Below are 18,660 nucleotides of genomic sequence, written 5' to 3'. Positions count from 1 at the left end.
GAGTTCTTCTCTTTATGAGTTCTTATGATTTTTATAAGAGTCATGTATACAGTTGACACTTAAAGACTCTGAGCATATTAGGAGCTTCCTTTCAGTCAAGATTTTGTGTCATTCAAAAAAAAAACTGCTCTCCAAATAATTATGATGCTTAGACTCTAGAAAATATAAATATTGCTGGTACAACTTAGACTAGTGTGGAACAGGTGGGAGGGGGGAGAAGAGGATGGGTAAATCCACACCTAACGGATGTGATGCGCATTGTCTAAGGGATGGGCACACTTGACAGGCAGTGCAATTATATCACCAAAGCGTTTGTACCCCTTATAATACTCTGAAATAAAAAAAATTAATTAAAAATCAAAAACTAAAAATATACATTTTCTAATTAAAAAAAAAAACTTAGACTAGTGGAGAAAGCCAGGATATACATATTGTTCCCTGTATGCTGTAGGCATTGGACTCAGATAGTTCCTATAAAAATACAGTTGCTATTTTTGACTTTGAAAACAGAGACAGCCAGAATTAATTCAAAAGGTTCAAATGTGTTTCTTTTTCTTTATCTTCTTTTCTTCTCTTATCTTAGATATTAAAAGTATCAAAGCATCGGATGCAAATGCAAAAACTAAGTTTCACCAATCCTCCCATTAAAACTGAATTGTATTCCTTGACTTCACACCTCACTTCCAGATACCAAATTATCTTTTTTCATGCATCACCAGACTTCTAGTAGCCACTGACCTTCATTATCACTTTCTGAACTCTCATAGACCCTTCAACCCATTCTTATCTTAAACTGCTCTTGCCAAAGTTTTTTCAACTTCTTTTTTGCTATATTCAGTGGATACTTCTCAAAACTTATCTTATTTAACCTCTCGGCAGCATTCGAAAACACTACTACTCCTTTCATGAAACATTCTCTTCCTTCTCTTTAGTGTTGCCTCACCTTTTTGGTTTTCCTCCTGCTTATTAGATTATTCCTCAGTTTTCTCAGTGGACATCTTTTCCTCTGCCCATCCCTCAAATGTTCATGCTTACTGGGGCTTTGCTCTGGGTCTTCCTTACTTTTCCACCTATATTTCACCACTGGATGTCCTCATCCACTCCTATGGCTTCAAGAGCCAATTATATTCTCATGATCCTCAAATGGACCATCTCAAATCCAGATCTCCTTCCTGATCTTCAAGAAGAGATATTTTTCTGTTACTAAATACTAAATAACTCCATCAATATGCCCATAGATTCCTCACACTCAACATCTCAGCTTCCCCTCAAACCCACTTTCCATCAATAATTCCTTATTCCATGAATCATACCAAGCCAGATACCTGGATATAATCCTTGACCCTTTGCTATCCCTCAGCCCCACACCCAGTCAATGACCAAGTCCTACTGATTTTGTCTGAGATCTTGAATCCATCATCCAATTCTACCCTTTCTCACAGCTACTTCCCTAGACCAAATTATCTCCCTACTGGTAATATTGTTATGTTTAAATCTAGACTTTATAATATAGCCAGGGTGATCTTTCTAAAATATAAATATGATGTTACTCTCTTCCTAAAACCCCATGATGGTTTCCCACTGCTATGAAGATGAGGCTCAAATTCTTCAACATGGTTTACAAGGCTCAGCATCTGATCTCCTGCCCTGTAATCCAAAGAGCTGTATGTTCCAGCCACACTGATCCCTTTAGTTCCTCCAACAAGCCACAACTGCTCTTACTATAGATATTTCCACATGATGTTCTCTCCACCTGAAACATGCTTATCTGATGATGTCAGTGTTATCATGCCATCAGTATTTGTTGACTAATATGTAAAACTCCTTGAGTCCTTGGTGTCTCAGCTTAACTGTCCTATGCTCTAAATCTGCTCACATAGAACATTACTTATCCATTTACTACACTCTATTACAGCTGCCTAATTGTTTAGCTCTATTTCCCTTTTAGATCATAGGCATGGCGAGGGTTAAGATTGTACCTGTTGTATTTCCAATGCCTTGAACATTACCTAGCGCAAAGCAGCCACTAAATAAATAATGACTGAATGATGAACAAAGGAATGAATAAACAAAGAATCAGATTAAAAGTTGTATCAGGGGAAACACATTTTACATATGGACTTCCTTTCCCTTGCTTTCTCTCAAAAAACAAATAGCAAGTAAGCTACCTTCCCATCCAATAAGCCATTGTTTACAAACGGCTAATTAATGTATACTTATACATGACAGCTAACGAGAATTCCATCTGAACATTTGCTTTCTCCTTCATTTCTCCTTTCTCTCCTACATACAACATCTTCAAACTGACAGTTTAAACATACTTAAAAGAGACTAAGCATGTGGCTGACTTTCTCTTGATTTGTCTGATGCCCAGTCTGTTCCCAAACCATCTAAGAACCTATGATAACATTTTATGCGACCCTGAATGCCAAAGCACTAATTAAAGCTGAGCATACCTGCTCTGAACTGCAAAGTCAGAGATCTACGTGAACTATGAAGTTTAGAAATGTCCAACCTCTTATAGAATTTATATTTCCTCTAAATAAGCATGTCCTCTTTGGAATGCAATATTTTTTTAAAGTTTATTTCAGTGATTAACCTGTTCACATAAACAGATATGCTGTTCGGTTTCTTTATTACTTGGTCTTTTATCCTTTTTACCCACTGCTTGTCAAATATTTAATTTAAGGTTTTAGGTGAAAATAAGCAAACCCAACCATGAGTCCTAGAATTTCTTGCTTTAAATTTACCTTGCTAATGAGGTGATCTAAAAAGATATCAATGTATTCCAAATTCCATATTTAATCTAAGAGTATTTTAATACAATTATTCACAGATTTATTCACTTACTGTGTGAATCATCTACCTTATAGTGATTTATCACAAGTGGAACTTGTTAAGTTACAAGGCTTGCCCGTGTGTTCAGTCCTTTCAGGTAAGATACAGTTTTCCAATCAAGGAAGGCATTCTGATTTTGAGATTTGATGCCTTTGGAAGGAGAGGGTTCTGTGAGGTTTACTATCATAAGTAGTTACCTTGGATAGGTTCATTCCCAGCACTGTGAGTGTCACCAAGCCAGCACAACAGACCAAAGCACTGGAGCTGGAGAGGCCAGAACTTGGTGGGATATTTCCATCTACCAAGCAATTCATTCCAGTCAGGTTACTAAGACCAAAGTGTTCCTAAGAATACAAGGAAAAAACAGCAATAATAATTTCAGTGCTGGATTCAAGGAATAGTGAGATCTTCTTTCATTCCCCAGAAAGCAAAAGTCTATCAATAGACTTATTATAATAGTTATAGAAATTAGTTGTACAATTCAATTTAGTTGAAGCTATACATGACATTTTATTTAATGGCTCTTGGCCGTAAGGTAAGGTCATTTGAAGATTACTTTTTACTTTGTTCAACAAAAAGCTACTGATCTATTTCCAAAAATTGTCTTAAATATTCTTTTTCTTGAATATTAATTAATTTGGATATGGAAAAAATATAAAACAATTATACAATTGTTATATTTATACAAATATAAAACAATTACACAACAATTCAACTTGTCAAGTAGCAAGATAAGAAATACACAATTATCTGTGAGGTAGGTTAAACCTCTACACAGCACATCTCCAGCATCCTGTTATTAGAAAAGTCTAACCCCCAAGCAATGGCTTGTTTCTAAGGAGTGTCTTGCTTCAGACATCCTCTGAAGATAAAGAGTCCTAAACTTTCTCAGTTTTGTTTTACTTATAGAAAAACCTAGGCGCCAAGAGATTAAGAGACTTTCCCAAGATCACACATAGGGAGCTGGGAGTAGGGTCCAGGTCTCTGATTCCTGGTTGAGAACTTCTCCACTGCAATTAGAAACCTGGGCCAGCAAACTGTCACTGTGATTTAATATGTCAGCTATATGAGGAAATCCAGATTTTTACTAGAGTTTATAGATACAGTTTAGCCATATGGCAGCTTTAAAGACAGCCAAATTAGAATTCAGCCACAAATGAGAATTCGGACTCTGAGACAGGAAAGCTCTATTTCTACAAATAGGAAGGCCCAAAGAAATAATCAAACTCTGATTTAAAGATGGAAGGCTCTAGTGTACTTACAGAAATACCTAGGACTAGGACTCTTTAGATAATATCATATCATAATCCTTGTGGTTTAGAATTTTTAAAAAATCAGGTCCACCTCCTCAAGAAAAAGTACCATCATCTTTGTGAATTACTCAAACGACTCAAGACCAAAGTATGAAACACTATTATATTACCTAATTATGTATTTCATCATACTTATTATTCTAGGGAGAAATTTCACTAAACTAGTTAGAATAACCAAAGTAACAACAAAACTCTGTAAATAAAAGGCTCTTTTTTCCTTAATTTTTTTCTTCCTAGTTGGCAAAACTCATGCACCACAAAAAAAGAGATTCAGTTGGATGTACTTCTCTTCTTGATTTCAAGTCATCTAAAAATTTCCTTCCAGAAATACAAACAAATTATAAACTGAAACACTGTTGCTGCCAGTGCCCTTTCATAAAGAACGTCAGACAGCTTGTTTTAAAAAAAAACAAAAACCTTGGAGAATACTATATATTTAACTATAAACTGATCCACAGGGCATCTTGAATGTGAATCATACTTATGAACTTATCACGCAATGTTTAAATTAAAATGTACAACAGATTCAAATGCAAATGGGTTGTGCCAAATTCTGTAATAGCTCTCTCCCAAAAGGATAACATGTTCAATTTAATATAAACAGATTATCCTCTGAGGCTTTCTAGTATTTGAAGGTTTCTGAACAGGCTAACATTTAAATTACTTTTCTGCCAAAAGTCCATTGAATAAGCCTGCTTTTGTAGATAAGTTGTCAAACCAAAGACAAAGCTTTAAAACTTGAAATTCTCAAAAACAGTACAAAGCAGCATGCATTATTTAGGCCACTTTATCCATATGCTACTAAAAGGCATGTTGTTATAAGGAAAATCAAATGCTTCCAAATACTGTAATTCCCACTAATGCGTATGACAAACAAAATGATTTGGAGATTTAAAACCTACCAATAACTTTTCCTGTAAGTTATTAACATGTGTCTAACAGGAAAAAAACAGACAAACACACACAAAAAAAGAAAGAAATGAATGTGGTAACTCTAATAACAAAACCACCACTGTTCTAAATCTGATGTATTTCTGTAACAGATATACCTAGGCTACTCATGATAAAGTTTCAGATAGCACCGCCAGGCAGTAAGGAACACAGCTCTTTAAAACATGAGTTAGTTTGTTTGCTCTTTGCTCACAAAGGCAAAATCCATCTCTTAACATCCTACCTATGATTCTATACAAGAGTCATGACACCTAAAATAATTCTTTAAATATAAAAGTGGCTCTAAAAACAGCAAATATCAATTTTTTTGTCTTACATAGTTTTTCAACAATTAGAGAAAGTGGAAATATTTTATTTTATTGTTCTTATACATAATAATAGAGATTTTCAAGGTAATTATTCCATGTTTCTAGGAAAATGCTTATACATCTCATTACATGTTTTTTAACTCCATCTGAAGCAATAATAATAATAATAATAATTGTCATTTATCAAATGCCTACTAGTGTTAAGCACTGTGTAATTCTTGCAATAACTCTTTGTCAGAATAGCAATGACATCATTTTACAGATAAATCTGAGACCTAAGAGGTTAAATTTACACAGCTGTTGGAGCCCAGATTCAAACATGGGCTGTCTGACTCTAAATCCTATTACAGTATACACTTCTATATCCCAAGAATAAAATGTAAATAATATTACTAAAACATATCCTCAAAAGTAAATTTGAACAAAGATTTTTTAAAAAACAGATAGTTGTCAGATGCACCTGATTTATGAACAGCCAGCTTATATGAAAGACCACTACTGCCCCCTGTGAACACCACCCACAAACAATCATGTCTTCTCCACCCTCTAAAATATAAATTAGCAAAACAGAACAGAAATATCAGGTGGTATTATAATGAGACAAAAATGATATAGTAAATAAAATAAATCTGATATAATACACACCCTAATCTCAACTGCTAGTAGGTTCCTTATAAACCAATTTACCTGAATTCCTTTAAATCCACACAGGAAATAGTTGTGCCACAGAGGCTTGGTTTTGTCAATCTGGATGTTATTAGCATTAGTACTGAAGTCCCTGCAAAAGCAAAAGACAATGTTCACTTACAATCAGTAGGCTCTGAGCTGCAAAAAATCAATGGTTGACTGCTGCCATCTTGTGCCAAGGCAGTGATACTGAAATCGCCTTTCCCATTTACTGTCAATATATACGTAACACAGTCTACCACAAAACAACGAACATCTCCAGCTGCTAGAAGTTAAGAGAGGAAGTTGTAATGGCCCTAATGACTAAACTACCTCCAACTGACCCTATTTATTTCCTGAAACAGAAAGGAAACAATATATTCTAGAATAACATACAGCTATTTTCTCTTACATGTTGGTCCTTGTTAAGCTGGTAAAACCATATGAATGCTTATCCTCCGGACCTGCTGTTTGGCACACCCCCAAATTAAACAGGAGTACTCAAAGCCATGTTTCCCAAAGCTCTCTCCACCCATCCAATTTTACCATCTGCACAGTTTAAGAAAAAGAAGGAACAAACAAATAATGATTCTACTGGATCATAATCCATTGAACAAAATAAGATTCCATGAGTCTAGAGTGAAATAAATTAACAAATGATTAAACAGCTAAATGAAGAAGAAGGGAAAACTCTGTCTTATAGTAAAATGCCAACTAAGAGATATAGAAGAAATGATGGAAATTGAAAAATCACTACATGGTAAACTCCCTAATAATTGTTTCAGGAAAGAGTCATTAATGAGTCTAAAATTAGAGAGTAAAAATTTGATGAGAAACAAGATATTTACATAAACTCTAAGTACTTCCCCACCAGATTCTTATTAATTGCAAAGGGAAAAATAGTAACTTCATAGTAGAAAAACATGGCAGACACCACCTTAAGCAAATGATCAAAATTCACATCACCAGTAAAGGGACATCATGCGCCTTCTTGATTATGATACACTGAGGACACATCCATGGATATGTGGAAATTCCTTGCACTATTAGTGTGACTTTCTTGTAAATAAAATTAAAAAAAAAAAACTTCAAAACAAAAATAGGTAGGTATATAGATAGGTTCCTAAATCATCCAACAGACAAATTATGTGAAATAGGGGATCAATAAAAAAGAGAGGAAATGAAGCAAAATTCTCCATATTGATAGAGTGCTCTCCATATGATTTACTAAATATCTACTATATGCCAGTCATTGCAGTAGGTACCTTCCATGCACTATCTGAACTCAGTAACATGGATACATCGTCTCCATAAAAAAAAAAATTCTGCTTATAATCCTAGCACTCTGGGAGGCCAAGGCAGGAGGATCACTCAAGGTCAAGGGTTCAAGACCAGTCTGAGCAAGAGTGAGACTCCCATCCCTACTAAAAATAGAAATTAGCTGGACAACTAAAAATACATAGAAAAATGTAGCCGCGCATGGTGGCACATGCCTGTAGTCCCAGCTATCCAGGAGGCTGAGGCAGGAGGATAGCTTGAGCCCAGAAGTTTGAGGTTGCTGTGAGCTAGGCTGATGCCACGGCACTCTAGCCCAGGGAACATAGCGAGACTCTGTCGCAAAAAAAAACAAAAAAACAAAAAAAAAAATTCAACATTTTTTTTCCCAATGGGTTTGCTGCCAGAACACAAGGGTCATGAAAAACACCCATAAAGCTGAAATGGGGAAGGAAGACTCATATCAACATTGCTGTCGTTGGACACATAGATTCAGGCAAGTCCACCACTGCTGGCCATCTGATCTACAAATGTGTAATCCACAAAAGAACCTCAAAAAATTTGAGAAGGACTCTGCTGAGATGGGAAAGGTCTCCTTCAAGTATGCCTGGGTCCTGGATAAATGGAAAGCTGAGTGTGAGCATGGATGGTATCATCATTGATATCTCCCTGTGGAAATTTGAAACCAGCAAATATTATGTGACTATTATTGATGCCCCAGGACACAGAGACTTTATCAAAAACATGATTGCAGGCACATCTTGGACTGACTGTGCTGTCCTGATTGTTGCTGCTAGTGTTGGTGAATTTGAAGTTGGTATCTCAAAGAATGGGCATACCAGTGAGCATGCCCTTCTGGCTTACACACTAGGTGTGAAAAAACTAATTGTTGGTGTTAACAAAATGGAGTCCACTGAGCCGCCCTACAGCCAGAAGAGATACAAAGAAATCATTAACGAAGTCAGCACGTATATTAAGAAAATTGGCCACAACCCCTACATAGTAGCATTTGTGCTGGTTTCTGGTTGGAATGGTGACAACATGTTGGAGCCAGGTGCTAATATGCCTCGGTTCAGGGATGGAAAGCCACCCGTAAAGATGGCAATGCCAGTGGAACCATGCTGCTTGAAGCTCTGGATTGCATCCTGCCACCAACTCATCCAATTGACAAGCCCTTGCGTCTACCTCTCCAGGATGTCTACAAAATTGGTGGTATTGGTACTATCCTGGTGGGCTGAGTGGAGACTGGTGTTCTCAAACTCCGCATGGTGATCACCTTTGCTCCACTCAATGTTACAAATGAAATAAAGTGTGTTGAAATGCACCATGAAGCTTTGAGTGAAGCTCTTCCAGGGGACAACATGGGCTTCAACATCAAGAACGTGTCTGTCAAAGATGTTCATCGTGGCAATGTTGCTGGTGACAGCAAAAATGACCCACCAATGGAAGCAGCTGGCTTCATTGCTCAGGTGATTATCCTGAACCATCCAGGCCAAATTAGCACTGGCTACACTCCTGTACCGGACTGTCACACAGCTCACATATTCTGCAAGTTTGCCAAACTGAAGGAAAAGACTGCTCACTGCTCTGGAAAGAAGCTGGAAGATGGCCCCAAATTCTTGGAATCTGATGATGCTGCCATCGTCAATATGGTTCCTGGGAAGGCCATGTGTGTTGACAGCTTCTCTGACTCTCCTGCTCTGGGTCATTTTGCTGTTAGTGATATGAGACAGTTGCTGTGGGTGGTCATCAAAGCAGTGGACAAGAAGGTTGGTGGAGCTGGCAAGGTCACCAAGTCTGCCCAGAAAGCTCGAAGGCTAAATGAATATTATCCCTAATACCTGCCACCCCACTCTTAATCAGTGGTAGAACTATCTCAGAACTGTTTCAACTGGCCATTTAAGTTTAATAGTGAAAGACTGGATAATAACAACAATGCATCGTAAAACCTTTAGAAGGAAAGGAGAATGTTTAGTGGACCATTTTTGTTTCTTTTTGTGTGGCAGTTTTAAGTTATTAGTTTTTAAAATCAGTACTTTTTAATGGAAACAACTTGACCAAAAATCTGTCACAGGATTTTAAGACCCATTAAAACAAAGTTTAATGAGAAAAAAATATATATTCAATGATTGACCACTTAAGTATGAAAGGCATGCAGAAGAAAATAAAGGTAAAAGGCAGAGATCTTGCCTTCTAAGAGTCTATAATCTTGATATGTGAACAGGAATCACTACCCGACAGTAATGTCCTGTGATAGTGTGTATTAATGGGTGGGATATGAGGCTGAGAGGGTATTGTTTCAATGGTCAGCACTGGGTAGAGAGGGAAGGCCTTCCTGGAAACTCAAAGAGGTTTAGTGACATTCCAAAGACACACAGTCTGACTCCAGCTGATAAGCATGTTATTTGACTGTCACTCATAGAAGTTAAAATCTGTTGTCATAGTCAACAAGGGGTCACAGAATTTGGAAGGAGATAAAGTTATGGTAGAATAACTAACAGATTCTGTTCCTAGCTAATAGGAGATACTTAAAGTCACAAAGAAAAGAAAAACAGGAGGGAAAGGGGCAGGGAATATTCAAACAAAAAGAGAAGGAAAGTTGCACAGATTTAGTAAGCTAGATGGGCAGCATTAAGGAAAAAACTGAAAAGCGTCTACTCCTACAGAATTAGAGGTGTGGCTTAGGCCTATCAGGAAAAAAACTGCTTTCTCTACATGTGCTCCCATGTTGCAGAATTCTGAGGAGAAAAAAAAAATCCTAAAACTGAGCAGACATGCCTCATTACATAGATACTTTATACTTATACATTTCATTCATTCATTCATTCACTTGTTCTTCAAAAAAACATGTTGTCCATTATCTACCCTCTGTGTCTGGCACTGGGCCAGACCATTTACACTATAATTCTAGCATCAAAAAAATATGAGGAGCCAGGCGTGGTAGCTCATGCCTGTAATCCTAGCACTCTGGGAGGCCGAGGTGGGTGGACAGCTCAAGGTCAGGAGTTCAAAACCAGTCTGAGCAAGAGCGAGACCCCATCTCTACTAAAAAAAATAGAAAGAAATTAGCTGGACAACTAAATTTATCTATATATATTAGCCGGGCATGGTGGCGCATGCCTGTAGTCCCAGCTACTCAGGATGCTGAGGCAGGAGGATCGCTTGAGCACAGGAGATTGAGGTTGCTGTGAGCTAGGCTGATGCCACAGCACTCACTCTAGCCTGGGCAACAAAGCGAGACTCTGTCTCAAAAAAAAAAAAAAGAAAGAAAGAAAAACATATGAAGTAGGAGGAGACGATGGCTGATTAGAGGCATCTGGTATTCACCTTCTCCACAAAGAAGAGCAAAAATAGCAAGTAGATGATCACACATCAAATAGATCATCTAGGACAGAATGCTGAAATTCAACAGAGAAGTGACAAGAAACACCGAAGGCAAAGAAGGAGAAGGAAGCAAGACAGACAGCTCAGATGCGATCAGCTGGGAGCCAGAGAGGCTTCCCAACGAGGGCAAAGGGTAAGTGAGAGACCCCAGCAGTCTACATTCCCACTGAGAACTCTTGCACTACCAGCAATGGGAGAGCCCAAAGACCAATGCGGGCCCTAAGACTAATATAGGGACGTACCTGGAGACCACATAACAGCATTGGTCCAGAGAAGAAGCTCACACTGGGTCCCATACACTACCAAGTCCTAAGCAGCTACACATGGCCATTTTGAGAGCCCATGCCCCACCAGACTGCATCCTGCCATAGGGCCCAACAGCTCTTGCATCTCAACATCTGTGGAGCCCCACTGGCATCCCCTCTTCACAGCCACTGCTACTGCTGGCTACTGCTGCCAGGGCCAAATCAGAAGCTACTGGCAGTGACGCTGCTACTCCTACCAATGGGCCATTGAACATTTTCATGTGCCCTGAGATCAGACTCCCCGACTAGAAGCCACCACCATTACTGGCTGCCACAGTAGAGTCAAAGCACAAGCCACTGGCAACAACCTCACCAACTCCAGCAGCAAGGCCACCATGCATTTACAGGTACCTTGAGGATAGACTATCTCACCAGGAACTGCCACTGCTGCTGGTTGTCAGCACCAGGGCCAAAGTGCAAGTCAATGGCACCAACCCTGCTGCCTCCAACAGTAGGGCCACTGACTTCAAAATATATTCCAATGCTATAGTAACCAAAACAGCATGGTATTGGTATAAAAACAGATACATAAACAAATGGAATAGAAAGAGAACACAGAAATAAATCCACCTATTTACAGCCAATTGATTTTCAACAAAGGTGCCAAGAGTATACATTGGGGAAAGGATTTCCTCTTCAATAAATGGTACTGGGAAAATTGGATATCCATATGCAGAAGAATGAAACTGAACCCCTATCTCTCACCATATAAAGAAATCAACTCAAGATGGATTAAAGACTTAAGCATGAAGATCCAAACTATAAAACTACTAGAAGAAAAGAAATCCTTCAGGACATTGATCTAGACACATACTTTATGGTTAAGACTTCCAAAGCACGGGCAAAAAACTCAGACAAATGAGACTATATTAAACTAAAAAGCTTCTGCACAGCAAAAGAAACAATCGATTGAGTGGAGCGACAACCTGTCAAATGGGAGAAAATACTTGCAAACTACTCATCCAACAAGGGACTGATATCTAGAATACACAAACAACCTGACAGTTAAAAAAAATCCCATTAAACTATAGACAAAGGACATGAATACACATTTCTCAAAAGAAGACATGCAAATGGCCAACAGGTATATGAAAAAAGTTTTCAACATCACTAACATTAGAGAAATGCATATCAAAATTACAATGAGATCTCATCTTATCCCAATTAGAATGGTTATCATCAAAAAGACAAAAATAACATATGCTGATATATATGTGGAGAAAAGGGAACTCTTATATACTTTTGGTAGGAACATAAATTAGTACAGTAATTGTAGAAAACAGTACAGAGTTTCTCAAAAAACTAAAAATAGAACTACCATATGCTCCAGCAATCCTACTATTTGGTATTTATCCAAAGGAAAAGAAATCAGTATATCAAAGGGACACCTGCATGTCCACATTTATTGCAGTATAAAGATATGAACTCAACCTAAGTGTCCATCAATGGATGGATGGGTAAAGAAAATGTGGTATATACACACAATGGAATACTATTCAGTGATATAAAAGAATAAACTCCATGCAAATTGTCCAAAGAGCTGACAGAAAAAAAAAAAAAAGAATTAAATCCTGTTCATTTGTAGCAACATGGATGGAACTGGAAGTCATTATGTTATGAAATAAAGTGAAATAAAGCAGGCACAGAAAGACAAATATTGCATGGTCCCACCCATATGTGGAAGCTTAAAAAGTTGATTCCATAGAGGTAGAGAATAGAATGATAGACACCAGAGCCTGGGAAAAGTATAGTGGAAGAGATGAACAGAGCTTAGTTAATAGGACAAAAATACAGTTAGATAGAGGGATAAATTCTAATGTTCTATAGCAGAGTAGGGTGACTATGGTTAACAACCATATATTGTATATCTCAAAATAACTAGAAGAGAGGACTTGAAACATCCCAACACATAGAAATGATAAATACTCCAGGTGATGAGTATCCTAAATACCCTGACTCCATCATTACATATTCTATGCACTAATAAAATATATGTATCCCATTAATATGTACAAGTATATATCAATTTAAAAATATTAAATACTTAGAAATTTGACAAAAGATATATAAAACATGTACCCTGAAAACAACTAAATATTTCTGATAGAGACTGAAGGAAGTCTTAATAAATGGACAAATATACCAAGTTCATGGGTTAGAAGATTCAATACTGCAAAGATTCAATTCTCCCAAAATTGATAGATACATTCAATGCAATCTCAATCAAAATCCCAGCACGCTTTTTCATAGAAATTGAATAGATGGTTCTAAAATTAATAAGAAAATGCAAAAGACCTAAAATAACCAAAATTACTTTGAAATAGACAATGTTAATGGACTTAGACTGATTTCAGAACTTCTTATAAAGCTACAGTTATTAGATAGTATGGTATTGGATAAATATAGAAAAATATATTAATGTAATAGAAAAGTATTTGGAAACAGATACACACATATATTTTCAATTGTTTTTTGACAAACCTGCTGAATCAGTTTTATGGAAAAAGATAATCTTTCCAATAAATGAAGGGAGACAATTGGATAACCATATACAAAATAATATATAAATCTCAACCCTTATCTCATGCCACATACAAAAAAAAAAAAAAACAACCCACAAAATGGAATATAGTCCTAAATGCTAGAGTTGAAACTATAAAACTTCTAGAATAAAATATGAAAAAAATTTTACTGATTTGGGGTTTGGGGAATATTTCTTGATTACAATTAAAAGGTACAAACTATGAAAGAAAAAACATCAACATGACTTCAGTAAAATTAAAATCTTTTCTTCCTTAAAAGACACTATAAAGGAAATGAAAATCCAAGCCACAGACTGGAAGAAAATGTTTGCAAAACACAACACAAAATGTCAAATAATGTACAGTTTTCTTTAAAGGATCCAAAATGTACATAAGATATATTAACAACCATGCAAAATGAAAAGGAAAAAATATTTACAAGTTCCATATAAAAGAAAAAAATTTCTGTATCTTATATACCTGGTATAGTGCCTTATCAAAAATATTAGTTGACTAAATAAACATTATTGCAGGCAAACTGTCCAATGAACAGTAAACCAAAAATATAACGTCCCAACTATCTGTCAAAATCTATTTTTGTAATTAGTAAATCAAGTCCATCGTAACACATTATAAGCAAGTAGGGTTTATCACAGGAATACAAAGATGGTTCAACATTAGAAAACCCATCAGAGTAAACCACCATGTTTTTAAAACACTGATCTTCAATATCAAATAAACACTTAATAAAATTCAACACCCATTAATAAACTTTTTAATCTTACCAAAATAAGAAAAAAAACTTTCTTAATTTGATAAAGCATATGTACTAGAAACATATCTGTTATGCACAAGACTGTTTTACACTGAGGCTAGACCATTAAAGAAGAGAGACAAAAATGACTGAAGTCATAGAGCTCACAATCTTCTGAGCAAAGCTGGTGAATAAACAAATAATAATGAAGCATAGTAAGGCACTATAACAAGAGAATTAGAAGGTACCATAGTATTAAAAAGAGGAAAATAATACACCTGAATTTGCTAGAAATGGTTAGATCAATAAATGATAAATACTTTCTGGGCAAGGACAGAGGTATTTTCATTTTTGTATAACCCAGTATCTAAGACAATGTCTAGTACATGGTAAGTCTTTGGTAAATGTTTCTTAAATGAATGGACAAATGAACAAAATGAACAAGCACTAAATAGCAGCCTTAGATTCTTTTAAATGTCAGGAACAAAATAGCAATAAATTAAACAATTAATTGTAATTTTGATGTCTCCTAAAGAGTTCATTCAGGTAGAAACACAATACCATTAACACACATACACAGACATGACACACACATTAGTAATCCTACATACTTACGGATACAAGGGATTTGTATTGGCCAGTTGTAGAGTGTGTGTTTTCACAGGTTCCACAGCTATTAACATATCTTGTTCTACAGCCATAGGAAGAACAGAATATCCACAGTAGTCTATATGTTCTCCTAGAAAAAAAAAAGAAAGCATTTTTAATCATTGCTGGTATAAGAAACAAAAAACCTCAAGTAAGTTAACATACAGGAAGAAGTTGGCACAAGTAAGGTTTTAACAGAAAATGAAAATATTACAGGCAGAGAATTATTCAGTTTTTTGCTCCCCCAGATATCTGAGCCAGAAACTTCTGCTAGCCATAAATGTTAGTTATTATATTTTGCTAATTTTTGGACTTCTTTAAATGTTATGGGTCTTTTTCCCACTTTCTAATTCATAATGATCATCTTCAAATATTTATGTTATATATTGAGTTATATTCGCATCAAGCAAATTAATATCTCTTTTCTTTGTTGCCCTTTTGTATTAACTTTTTAAATGTGAACAATTGAAGTCTTTAGTACACTCTTTCATATATTAATGTTATTTGAGTTCCAATTACTTCCTTACTAATCAATAAGCTCACTAAAGATAAGAACTTTGTTCCATTTATCTTTGAGGCTTAACCAAATATCAACAAAATTAGATTGGGACTGATGAGTTGTATTGAATGTGCTAGACATATCCAGGAAAAAGAAAAAGAAGTTAGAAAAAGAACATTTAATCTACACTTTTTATATATAAGGAAATATATGAAAAAAACTATTCTCTTCTCTTTTTTACTCTAATTCTTCTGCAAATTATAAATAGGAATTTTTTGCTACTATACCATGTGTTATTCAAGTTAGCATTTAAATCTAAGGTTGTTATTTATAAGATTTAAACACAAAATAACAAATTCAAGACAGATGGGCTAAGCCAGCTCACTTATATTTCCCCAGTACAGTTTTTATATGTGAATGTTCCTACAGCAGGTATTAATCAACTAAGAAACACAAAATGAATAGAAGATAATTCAATGGTATAATTATATTTTAAATAAATATTATTCTACATATTATTACAGATAACAGTCTTTTTTTTCTACATTAATTTATCTTTTAAGGAGGAATAATAAAAGTTTTTTTTATGGATTGACAATGATAGATGGAGAAGTGGTTTTCCAAGTTATCTTTTCCTGAACTTCCTTCAAAAATGCAATAATACAAAACAAGTAGAAAACACACCTTCAAATAAGCAGAACTCTAAGGAGGCACACAGGTTCTATTTGGAAGACTGCAGTCCTGTTAATTCTAAGAATTAATAATTCCTATACTTTGTCAAAATTGATAGAAACACCTTGGTTGAGGGACAGGAAGGGAGCAGGATCTCACTACAACCCAGCAAAACTTTTGTTTTTCCAGTCATTTCCCTTCTCTCATCCCTTACATTGCTATTTTGAAATGTCCACTCTCTTCTTATACTGTCAACTCCTCCCACAATATTGAGAGGGTCCCCTCACAAGAACTTCTCAATCCTCTCCATCAAAATTATACATTTACATACATCAACTTGCATCTTTTTCTTCCTTGCCACCTGTTAAACAAGTCAAAATGTCACATGCTGCTGCGTGTCCTGCCCCCCAGGGCTTGAGGACCAGCCCTCACAGTGGCCCTCACCACCAGAAAGGCCATATCACTGCCACCACAAACACTATGGAGACACTTGCACATACCACTGACATTGACTTTCTTTGCAGTCAAAGAAATCACAAAGAGACTGCACTACTGTACCTACCCAGAACCAAAGTCAGAGCACCCTACTCAACAACAAATATATAGGAAAAAGTCATTCCATATGAAAGTTACTCTATAAAATTGGAAGAAGTGACTGTTCCAGCAGATAAAAAGATATCAATATAGGGGCACAAGAAACATGAAAGAGCAAGAAAACATTACACCTCCAAAGGAACACAATAATCCTCCAATGAAAGACTCCACAATAATTCTCCTATGAAATGCTTGAAAAGAAATTCAATATAATGATCTTAAGTAAATTCAGCAAGATATAGAAGAATATAGATGGACAATTCAATGAAATCAAACAATTCATGATCTCAATGAGAAATTCAACAATGAGACAGATATCATAAAAAAAGAACTAAACAGAAATCTTAGAGCTGAAGAATTCAATGAATAAAGTAAAAAATACAATTGAGATCTTGAACAAAAGATTACAGCAAGCAGGCCAGGCACGGTGGCTCATACCTATAATCCTAGCACTCTGAGAGGCCAAAGCGGGTGGATTGCTCAAGGTCAGGAGTTCGAAACCAGGCTGAGCAAGAGTGAGATGCCATCTCTACGAAAAATAGAAAAAAATTAATTACCCAACTAAACATATATAGAAAAAATTAGCCGGGCATGGTGGCACATGTCTGTAATCCCAGCTACTCAGGAGGCTGAGGCAGAAGGATTGCTTGAGCCCACGAGGTTGAGGTTGCTGTGCTAGGCTGATGCCACAGCACTCTAGCCCGGGCAACAGAGTAAGACTCTGACTCAAAAAAAAAAAAAAAAAAAAAAAAAAAAAAAAAACCAGACTACAGCAAGTAGACGAAATAATTACTGAACTTGAAGATAGAGTGTTTGAAATAACCCAGTCTGACAAAAGAGAGGAAGAGAGAGGAGAAGACGAAAGAAGAAAGAGTAACATAATAATAAAGCAATATGGAGATACCTTAAAGTGATACAAGTAGATCTACCATTTGATCCAGCAATTCCACTACTGGGCATCTACCCAAAAGATCCAATGACACTCTAAAAAAAAGACACCTGCACTCGAATGTTATAGCAGCACAATTCACAATTGCAAAGTTGTGGAAACAACTCAAGTGCCCATCAATACATAAGTGGATTAATAAAATGTGGTATATGTATACCATGGAGTACTATTCAGCTTCAAGAAACAATGGTGATATAGTACCTCTTGTATTTTCCTAGATAGAGCTGGAACCCATTCTACTAAGTGAAGTATCTCAAGAATGGAAAAACAAGTACTACATATGCTCACCAGCAGATTGGTATTAACGGATCAACACCTACGTGGACATATAGGAATAACATTTATCGGGTGTTGGGCAGGTGGGAGGGGGCAAGAGGGGATAGGTATATACAAACATAATGAGTGAGATGTGCAATGTTTTGGGGATGGTCACTCTTGAAGCTCTGACTCTAGGTGGGAGGGGCAGAATGGGCAATATACGTAACCTTAACATTTGTATCCCCATAATATGCTGAAATTAAAAAAAAAGAATAATGAATATCTATGGGAGTTATGGGACACCATTAAGCAAAGGAATATTCTCATTATAAAAGTTTCAGAAGAAGAAGAGATGGAAGAAGGCATAGGAAACTTATTGAATAAAATAATAACTGAAAACTTTGCAACTCTTGAGAAAGATATGGACATGCAGATCAAGTAAGTTCAAAAGTCATCAAATAAATTCAACACAAAAAGGCCTCTCTAAGGCACATTATAATCAAATTGTCAAAAGTCAAAGAGAAACAATTTTTAAAACGGCAAAAGAAAAGCATCAAGACACATATAAGGAAATCCTAATTAGACTAACTGCAGATTTCTCAGCAGAAACCTTACAGTCCAGGAGAGAATGGGAAAATACAGTCATATGCTCAAAGAAAAAAACTGCCAGCCTATAAAACTATAAGGATAGCCCAGAAAAACTATACTTCAGAAATGAAAGGGA

General features: G+C 36.1%; 1 protein-coding gene and 1 pseudogene across 5 annotated transcripts in view; one reads left to right on the top strand and one right to left on the bottom strand.

The window, feature by feature from the left end:
- GALK2 (galactokinase 2) overlaps nucleotides 1-18,660 on the bottom strand; it is a 148,696-nt gene that overhangs the window by 94,139 nt on the left and 35,897 nt on the right. For 4 of the 5 annotated variants that reach the window (XM_012763515.3, XM_012763514.2, XM_076004347.1 and 1 more), the window contains exons 3-5: nucleotides 14,932-15,055; nucleotides 6,098-6,188; nucleotides 3,036-3,182 (exon numbers count right to left, since the gene is read on the bottom strand). In XM_012763515.3, coding sequence (XP_012618969.1) covers nucleotides 3,036-3,182; nucleotides 6,098-6,188; nucleotides 14,932-15,055 — 362 coding nt within the window. Of the gene's footprint in view, nucleotides 1-3,035; nucleotides 3,183-6,097; nucleotides 6,189-14,931; nucleotides 15,056-17,167; nucleotides 17,259-18,660 lie in introns of all 5 variants that reach the window. The other variant, XM_076004346.1, reaches the window with a different exon arrangement.
- LOC105870724 (elongation factor 1-alpha 1-like) lies at nucleotides 6,489-9,241 on the top strand (annotated as a pseudogene).

The sequence above is a fragment of the Microcebus murinus genome, chromosome 6 (genome assembly GCF_040939455.1).
Source record: "Microcebus murinus isolate Inina chromosome 6, M.murinus_Inina_mat1.0, whole genome shotgun sequence".
NCBI lineage: Eukaryota > Metazoa > Chordata > Mammalia > Primates > Cheirogaleidae > Microcebus > Microcebus murinus.
Note: the sequence above shows the minus strand (reverse complement) of the source record. Positions and strands in the feature narration are given on the sequence as shown.